At 40.9% G+C, this 9,836-nt stretch overlaps 1 protein-coding gene across 2 annotated transcripts; it reads right to left on the reverse strand.

Moving 5' to 3' along the window:
- Positions 1-229: 229 nt before the first annotated feature.
- Positions 230-7,471, reverse strand: RP9 (RP9 pre-mRNA splicing factor). Of its 2 annotated transcripts, none has more exons than XM_041466435.1 (6): positions 7,162-7,471; positions 5,363-5,393; positions 4,376-4,505; positions 3,970-4,061; positions 2,499-2,611; positions 230-1,405 (listed from the first exon to the last, which is right to left on the reverse strand). In XM_041466435.1, exons 1-6 carry the CDS (start codon positions 7,362-7,364, stop codon positions 1,186-1,188), a joined length of 789 nt encoding a protein of 262 aa, XP_041322369.1. In that variant the 5' UTR covers positions 7,365-7,471; the 3' UTR covers positions 230-1,185. The 2 variants fall into 2 exon arrangements, with proteins under 2 accessions (XP_041322369.1, XP_041322371.1); XM_041466437.1 differs by having other exon boundaries at positions 2,499-2,560; positions 7,162-7,465.
- Between the last annotated feature and the right edge of the window lie 2,365 nt (positions 7,472-9,836).

A 9,836-nucleotide genomic window follows, 5' to 3' on the forward strand; every position in this document is an offset into this window, starting at 1 on the left:
TGTACCTTGAGGTTTCAAAGAGAGTTGGTTACTGTAAACTGCTGTTTATAGCTATCTCCATTTTCCTTGTTGAGTCTGTAAGATTATGTAAAAGTGTGGTCAGTATGTAAGGTGTCCTAAGTACATAAAATGTTCTCTTCTTCCTGCTTACAAATTCTTTACTATTATTGTGGTTTCATGCATGTAGTTGAAAACCATTTTGAGAGCCTTACATATTTATATTCTTGTGAAATGATTAAAAAAAATGTTACCTCATCAAATCTAGTAAGCATAAAAAGTGGGAATTTATTACCCCCAAGCCTTTTAGAAAGGAAACCTTCCTCAACTTTTATCAAAACAATTGATACTGCAGAATATGCAGAAATCAATCTTTTTAATTTCTTACATGGAACCCCCCTTTTTAAAACTAAACCTACTATCTCTTTACAGTTAAGTTGAATATTTAACATCATTACACTTGGCTCCCACTTCTATGGTTTAGACACTGTAGATGTTTCACTTCAGGTGTTTCAGAACTGTGCATTAATGAGGGTGATATTGAGATTTTGTTACACACACACCAAAAAAAAAAAAAAAAAAAAAAAATCAAGTCTTGCTGATGTTGCAATTTTGTCTTAAAGTAAATCCCCTTGATTATCTTTTTTCCCCTGCAGCAGAACTCTTTATTTCCCTAGCTGCCAATATTAGGATAGGTATACAGAACTTCAGCACGTATGCGCAGAAGGAAATACAGTACAACCTGCTCATTACAAGCACTGTAAGGCAGCCCTCAGTGCTCTGCACGGTGCAAACTGCAGTCCTGTTACAAAGAGGCTTTGTATATAATAACTTCACAGAGTAAAGACACTTCAACAGACAGTCTGCTAATGCTACAGGCTTGTTGGTGATCCCTTGGTGGTCGCTGCTTTCTGCTGCTGGTCACAGGCAGCAATGCAGAGGCCCCATCTGACCAAGCTGGATGACTCTCAGCACGGGTTTTACAGCACAAGGATATGGTTTAATGCAGCTTTCTTCTTTCTGGCTGCAGAGGGGCAGAAGAGGATGCCAGTGTAGGATGCTGTATGCACACACATGTATGTTTCAAGTTTAATAAAGCCCTTTCTGGTGTTTTCCTCCTCATTCTTTGGATCTTTCCTCGCAGTTCACGAGTAGAGAGGTCAATGAGCATGCAGCAGGTGACTGCTGTCAGTCAGATCCTGACTTGTCATTAGATTTGGATGATTTACGCTTCCTCTTTTTCTTCTTCTTCTTTTCTTTCTTTTTCTTTTCCTTTTTTCTCTTTTTCTTCTTGTGTTTATGTTCTGAGGAAGTGGAGCTGCTGCTATCTTCATCATCTTCATCACTGTCATCACTGCTATCAGATTCTGAGGTAGAGTCCTCCAGGAGCTGCTTCAGTTGCTGTATCCTGAGTTTAAAATATGTGAATGAGAATCCTTTCTAGCTTGTCTTTCCCCCCTAGCTTTCGTCTTTCCTTCCTGGTTTGAGGAATGGTTGAGCTGCATGCAAAGGGCAGGGGAACACCTCCTCTTTTGCTCAATTACCTCTCATTACAGATAATATCATGGACTGATAAAAGCAACTCCTTTGAGACAAGCAGATGTTCTGCTTTCAGGGACTTTCCATCCCACTGGATAGGAAAGGCAGACTAACTTATTAGCTTATTTATGTGTGCAAAATAATAAGGCAACAGCTATCAGCACCACCCACCCGGTGATAAGAAGTTCTATGCTTATCCCTGCAGAAGATTATTTGGATTAGGATATTATGACATTCATTGTCCTGCAGATACAGAGAGGATGTCAGTGAAGCTGACAGGGTAGGCTCTACTCTGGATGCAGAAGTATTTTTGAAAGGCACTCTTCCTTTGAATTTGCAAGGATTACTGGTGAATAGGGACAAAGTATTTGCTTATTTTATTTTTGTCTCCTGTATACTCTTCAAGGATTCCTCTCCAAGAGCGCTGCTCTATGGACTGCCTAAAGTTTGTTCAGCTATCCCACTGAAGCAGTTCAAGCAAGAAAGCAGCAAAACCTGCCACTTTATATACTAAATAATGACCTCACAAAAGTAGCAATATCAGGTGCCTAGCACTAGCTTTCTAAACCCCTTCATTTCTACTGAAAATATTCTGAAAAACCAAATTTTAGAAAACATCTCAGTGAAGTCAGTGAAAGAAAAAGAAAATCAAACTGTTTTTTCACGTCTAAACCAAAAACCACACCTAAGTACCTCAATATTATGGCACAAATGCATACAACTGCTCTTTAAAATTTGTTCTGGGGAAAATACACAAGCTAAAGAATTTAAGTGATTGATAGTACTAAAGAGTGATTATTTAGAAAGTAGAAATGCATTCGTCTATCAACATAAAGAAATTGCCATTAAAAAAATGTTCTGAACTAAAAATAAATTTCTATAAAAAGGCCACCTATACATTAGTACCACATTACCAAAATAAAAATTAAATTGAAAATGCTGTTTACTACAGACACACTCACCTCTTTTCTTTTTCATGACGCTTATTTTCCCTTATTATATCATACATTGGATCTTCATGTGCCTTTAAAATGGAGAACAGGAAATGCAATGTTATCACCAATGGTTTTATTTCCTAAAAAAAGAAACAAAAGCAACCAAATGCTAGAGGCTTTTGATAAAAGACAGAATATGCTTAGCAAGCTGTTAATTCACTGTCAGCACTGTTCACCTGAACTGGTGTATTTGCTTTGGGAAAAGGCTATCTAGCCACATCTCCAAAGAAGGGGACTCTCCTTAGGTATGCATCTCCCTACCTCTCCAATCACAGCCAACTATGAGAATCCCACACATAATCTGTGGGAATAGCTAGATTTAGATAGAATACTCAAGTTCAAACTAATGATCTGTACCCTTACAGTACATTTAAAAAATTTGGATATAAACAAACAGGAATACAGGAGTAAGGAATATAAGATATGGATAATGAAGTTGGAGTTGTTCTATCATGCTGTGCACTACCATTGGTTCTAAAATCAAATTAAATGGGCATTGCAGCACAAGATAGCTGTGAAGGAATACAGCAAATAAACTTTGCAGACATTTAAGGTGGGTTCATGCCATGCAAGAATGCAGAAAAAAGGTGGGGTGGTCATTTCTGTTGGAAGATTAAGCAAACAAGTCCAACAGAGAGAAGAGATGGCTCATGCTGACCAGAGGTGGGAACAGAAATTTCAGGAGCAATTGAAAGATGTTGGGAATGCACCATGAAGGGCCTTGGACATACAACAACAGTTTGATGCAACAAAGAAGCCTGAGGGAAAATGAAGACTAGAGGCAGTCTGGTCATGGGAAAGGGCTAAAAATACTCTTTGCAGTTGCATACAATTAGTACAAATCCAGAACTTGGACAGACTAAGCCAAGATTACATTTTTCAAGGACAGAAATGAGGACATAAATGATGACAGCTTGAAATATAGGTCAATGATGCAGAGCAACAGAAATAGTTAAAGAAATCACACAGGAAGAATCTGCAGAACTGAGACAGAGCTTAATGCAGCAAGAGATCAGACTTGTAGACAATGACTGGATAACAGACCTAGACAACAGCATTCATGATGTGGTTGTTCACAGTGAGAGCAGAAGGCTTGAAGCAGCGGTAATGCTGTAAAGCTCAAGCTTGACTAAACATTTTTTGTTGACATTTTAACCACAAAAAAATAATAATGGTTGAAACAGGTTCTTGAAGATTTCCAATTTACATGTAAAAATTATTAATTTTCCTCTTGAAGAGTAGATTTTCTGCAAAGTAGTCAAACATCCAAACACACCTGTAGCTTTTTCATTAGGAGATTTTCGGCATCTATGTTATACTAGAGACAGAGAAAATGTCCTTAATAAAGCATCATCTAAGAGGTTTCTCTTCAGTTGCAAGATTATGCATTGTCAGTACTAAAAAATACAAGCAGTAATACTACAATATTGGTACTCACTACTCTAAATTGTTCCAATTTCTGATTGCCTTTAATAAAGAACGGGCATTCCTTATCTCCTGTTCTGTGTCCGTAACGTTTACATCTCCAACCTTTAAAAAAAAAAGCAGCAGTGAATCGCACCTCAGAGACAGATCAGAAGAAGCAAAAAAAAGCCAAAACCACATTTCTGCAAAATATTTTCAGTCTGTTGGAAGAAACAGAGAAACACAACCACTATGTTGATAAATGTAATATCCATAAAATACTAGGCTGAAACAGCCTTCAAGATAATGTTTGCTTTTCTATCAATATGATGTCAATCTACCTGGACTTCATCATCTGTTCACCAGACATTCTGCCCTCCCCCAGCGTAAATGGATGATATATGATGGTCCAACGACATCTGGAATATTTTCAGCCTTACACTGCATAACTTTGACTTCTTTTCCCAAAGGCATCCAAAGCCCTTTTGTTGGGGCATGTGCCAGGAATTCTCGTGCACTTTCATTGCCTGGTACATCAGGTATGCAGTCTTCTGGTTTTGTTTCATTCTCCTACAAAAAAAAGAACAAAAACAAAAACAAAAACAAAAAAAAACAACAAAAAAACCCAAAAAAAACCCAAACAACAACAAAAAAAAAACAAAAACAAAAAGCAGAAAGATAAGGACAATAAAATAGCTTACTATTTTAACTTTGCTAGAATTAACACTTCAAGTGTACAGACCTTCACTTTATAGGAAACATATTTCGTCCATTACCTTTTTACCTTGTAACACACAAAAGATTTAAAATACTTGACCCTTTCTTTTTTTCTCACCCATGAATTTTGCAGCCAGAACTTTGCTGCACAGGAATTTCAATCCTTCCCATCCATTTTAGTAATTTATTTAAATAAACATTATAAATGAAAACAACACAAAGCAGAGACTTTGTTATCCTCTTCCTGCTAAAAAGACATAACAATTACAAGGAAGCCCTTACAACACAGAGCAGTTATTTTTTTAGGTTAAAAACTTGACTTTATGGCTTAGGTATATAAATTTGGCAAAAGTAATGATCATGATGAAAGAATTATTTTGGCCTAAGCAGCAGAGAAGAAACCTGAAAATATGTCATTCAAACCAAAAATCTGCTTTCCATAAGTGGCTCCCCTCTACCCACACTATTAAATACTGCATGAAGTATGCTAAGAGATGATAAAAGACAAGGTCTCCTTCTATCTGATCCTGGGCATTTCACTCTGAATCACCAAGACAAAGTGGTCAGCTTGTAATGATTTTCTGAGTTTTTCCTGGGAAGCATTTACTTCTCTCTGTGATTTATATAGGTAACACAGACACTTAAACACCTAAAGAACAAGTTTTGTGAAAATCCCTCATAATCCTAGAAAATTACTGCTATTTACCAACCTTAATTAGCCCAGGGGGAGGTTTCTCATAGCTGAAAAGCAATAGAAATATTGTTACTCTGCAGCTTAGCACAGACAAATAAATTGAAAAAATACATTTTTTCAGTGGCATTGAGTTAAAGCCTTCAGGTCATATTTTTCCTAAAATTTTACCCTGTAACTTCGCACAGACAAATAAATTGAAAAAATACATTTTTTCAGTGGCATTACTGAACTTACAACTTAGTTGTAACTTACAACTAAGAACTACAGCAGAACATGGATAGAGCAAGCTGAGAGGCAGCATTTATCACGTTAGTACATGTCTCTTGCAAACATCCTTCAGATTCATATTCTTGTGGGAGCACAACTACTTCCTGGGGATATGTAGTACATTTGATTTAGCTTCAGTTACTACACATGCACAATTCTCTCCTCTTTTTCTGCTGCACACCTCCCCGAGGTCTCCAAACTTCTTTACTGCAGCACTGCTGAATCACAGACATAGCCAGCTGAAACTGTCAAGTCAGACAGTTCCTGACATCTAGCTTTGGCAGCCAAACTGAATACATAATAATTTAATCATCTTCTGTGCATTAAACCTAAAGACAGAACCCTACTGACCAAAGTACCGTATTTTCTGCAGCATTTCTTTGGGGTTAACAGCAGAAAAAACACTTGTTAAAATCCAAGTAGCAAACAGGTACTACATAGAGCACACAGCAACTGAGAAAATGCATGTGCTAAGGAGTTAAATGCCAAGGCAGTATGAAACTGTCCTGGAGGTAAAGAATACACATAAACATTACTTAGAAAGATGCAAGTCTGTATAACTGAATTTGTATTGGGTATTTCCCCCCCTCAAATCTCATCTGTATTTAAACAGATACACTATTTTCCGTCATCTGCTGCCTTAGTGAAAGTGTGCAATGATCTTAGAAGAAAACTGAGATTTTTTGGGGGTTGTTTTTCAACGAAACAAGAACAGCACTGTGCAAGCCCAGAGTCCCCAAATCTTCTGCTTTATGGAAGACTCTTTTCAACAGGACTCTCCAGACATTATCCACATGTTAACTCAGCAGGACACAAAACATTTGTACTGGCTGTGCATCATTTTAGGCTGTAAGTTTGATGGCATAGGCAATATTTTATTGGCTTAGCCGTGCACACACAGACACCCCTATATACCTATTGGATTGCTAGGCACAGTCATACTAATACAGTAAGAACAGCAGGGAAAATGTGGTTAAAGTATCTTCATCCCATCTTTATGGCAATAACTTCGGAGTGCTTTTTGGTGCACTTAATAACAAACTCATTTTTACTTGCACGTGGAAAAAACAAAATCATGTCCTTGTATACCTTCTGACCTTTTTATTCCGTTAAAACAATAAATGCCTTTTCAGTGAAATAACATAAACCTTTTATAGCACCCAATTTCTTTATCTTTTTTTTTTTTTTTTTTTTTTTTTTTTCCTAAAAAAAAAAACCCTTTTTAACCCCCAATTTTTTTTTTTTTTTTTTTTTTTTTTTTTTTTTTTAGTCCATTCTAGTGCAACAAGCTCTGCTCTGTGCTGCATCTGTCAGACACGGAGGAACCTGGGAGAGCCAACAAGCCCTTCATAAATCACCAAGCAACTATGCAAGTGGCCCCCAACCCCTTCAGCCGCTCACCCCAAGGGGACAGGGGAAGAATAATCACCACCCCACCCAAAACACCCCAAACCCTGCACTGTAAACGAGTCCCAAATGCCGGCGGGGTGTGCTCAGGGCAGAGCCGGGGCGGGAGCCGTGGGCAGCCTCCCCTCCTCGGCTCCTTACAAAGACTCCAGGTGCTGGATCTTCTGGAGCTGCTGCGCCTCCTGCCTCTTCCGCTTCCTCTCATGCCGGTCCTGGCTCCTGCCGCCGCTCGCCGCGGGCTCTGCATGGCTCCTGGCCCGCGCCTGGCTGCCCCTCGCCGCCGCCTCCTCCTCCGCTCCCTCCTCCTCGTCCTGCCCCTGCCCCCTGGGCGCCCGCTGGGCCATGGGCGCGGCGGCCAGGGCCGCGGCGGACGGCGGGGCCCCGGCGACGCCCCCTCCCCGCCCTCCTCATCCCGGCTTCCGGCCGAGCGCCGACTTCCTCCGGCGCCGGCAGCCCCCGGCAGCCCGCCCCTCACGGAGCCGGCCCGGCGCAGGGCTCCGCCCGCCCCGCCCTCCGCAGGCACCCCCGGCAACTTACCGGGGGTTAGGAATAGCGTGCGGAGTGGTGTGCCTTCCAAATCGATATTAAATCAGAGGAGGCCACCAAGTTGATTAGAGGGATGGAGCATTTTTCCTGTGAGGAAAGGCTTGGAGAATTGGGATTGTTCGGCCTGGAGAAGGCTCTGGGATGACCTAACTGTGGCCTTCAGAACCTGAAGGGAGCTACAAGAAAGCTGGAGAGGAACTTTACACAAGAGTGTGTAGTGACAGGACAAAGGCGAGTGGATTAAAACTGAAACAGAATAAATTTAGATTAGATAATGGGAAGAAAATATTTACTGTGAGGGTGGTGAGGCATTTGCACAGGTTGCCCAGAGAAATTGTGTCTGCCCCATCCCTGACAGTCTGCAAGGCCGGGTTTGATGGAGCTCAGAGCAATCTTGCCTAGTGGAAGGTGTCCCTGCCCATGTGAGGAGGTTGGAACTAAGTGATCTCTAAGGTCCCTTCCAGCTCAAAGCTTTCTGTGATTCAAGCACCAGGATTGACAGGTGTATGGATACGCATGGAGGAACATAGCAGTGGGCGGGCTATGAGGTGTCAGGGAGCAAGTGTCTCCAGGGTGGAGGGAAGGCTGAGGGGGTTGCTTCCCTCTCCAAGTTGAAGAAGCAGCTGAGGGCCCTCTGAGGTTGGGGAAAGGGACTGGGTGTGCAGGGAGGGCCCCGTCATGGTGCTCACTGGGCATTCTTTACTGTGAGGGTAGTGAGGTACTGGAACAGGTTGCCCAGGGAAATTGTGGATTTCCTAGAAGTTCCATTCCTAGAAGTCCCCAAAGCCAGGCTGGATGGAGCACTGAGCAATTTGGTGCAGTGAAAGGTGTCACTGCCTGTGGCAAGGGAGTTGGAACTAGATGATCTTAAAGGTCCTGTCCAACCAAAACCATTCTATGGTTCTATGATACTGTGCTTGCCAGTGACCAAAATACATGTGGCTGGAAGGAGGAGAAGTCAACATCAAAGCCAAAACCCAGAGGTGGGTTTGGTTTTTCTTTCTTTTTTTAATTTTTTTTTAATTCTGTTGTTTTGCTGTTTCAGAAGGTACGTATTGGTTATGGGGCAAGGTTCTAGCGCCAAAAAGTCCCTAGAGACTTTATTTTGGAAGCAAACCCTACAAGGTCTGGCTAGGGCCGTACTGCTGTGGTGAGACCTAACTGACAAGCAAAGGGTAACCTCCTCTTCAGTGTATGAGCACCACTGGCAAGGCCAATCTACCCCCAGCCTTTGCAGTTTCCTGCCTTGGCTGTGATCTCTCTCTTGGAGGATGAGCAGCAGAGGTAGATCAGTATTGGGAAGGCAAAGTTTAAATTTCTACTTTTGTTTCATGCTGAAATTCAAGGGCACGTGAGAATTTGGGAATTGATTAAGAGCTGAGCGAAATGCGAAAAATATATCTTAGAAATCCAGGAATTGAAGGTGTTTTTAACTGTGATCATTGCGGTGCTTCAAAAGTGCACATCAAAGGCAAAGGACGGTAACTGCTGTTACAGCACCCTGTGATTCTGAAGTGCAGTAAGACAAACATGATCCTGCGAATGCCTGTCTTTTACAACGCAAAAAGCAATCTCACACATTACTTAACAATGTAATATTGTTAATCAAGCACTACTTTAATATTTCTTCAGCTTTTACTTGGTAAAACCTTACCTGGGATGAACATTCACATGTCATGTTTCTCACTTGCATTCAGCTAAGTGGCTGCCATTGTAACTTCAGATCCCAGGAAACTATTTTTGTCCAATTAATTGTCACAGTCCTTTTCAAGGCAAAAGGTACTTATTTTAATGTTTAAACAAAATAATCTAGCTTTTGCAAGACATGACACTAATACACACTATTGATGAAGATTTTTATTTCATGCACCAAATTTTGTAGATTTACTGGCCCTGGAAAGAATGCAGTGGCCATTCTTCCACAGAACAACGCTCAGAAGCAAAGCAACATAACCTTGCAGATACACTTGTCCAAAAAACCAACTCCTCCAACCTATCCATCTGCCTGAGATGTCATAAGATGGTGCATAAGTTTTGAGTAAACCATTTTCATTCATCCAATGGGTTTGTAGACAGCTTGTGTATTTTCCTTAGCAGTGTGTTTTTGGGAGTAGCCTTTCCTTGGGCCTAAACTCAGAACAGGCTGAATTGCTGGCGTGTCTTGAAAAGGCAGATCACAGCAGCTGACTTGAGATGCTAAACTCCATTAAGACCCCTTGTCTAAAGGCTTAGAGGCAAAATCAGTTTATTTGCTAATCTGAGTTAAATAT

The sequence above is a fragment of the Pyrgilauda ruficollis genome, unplaced genomic scaffold (assembly GCF_017590135.1).
Source record: "Pyrgilauda ruficollis isolate IOZ18807 unplaced genomic scaffold, ASM1759013v1 scaffold2, whole genome shotgun sequence".
Classification (NCBI taxonomy): Eukaryota; Metazoa; Chordata; class Aves; order Passeriformes; family Passeridae; genus Pyrgilauda; species Pyrgilauda ruficollis.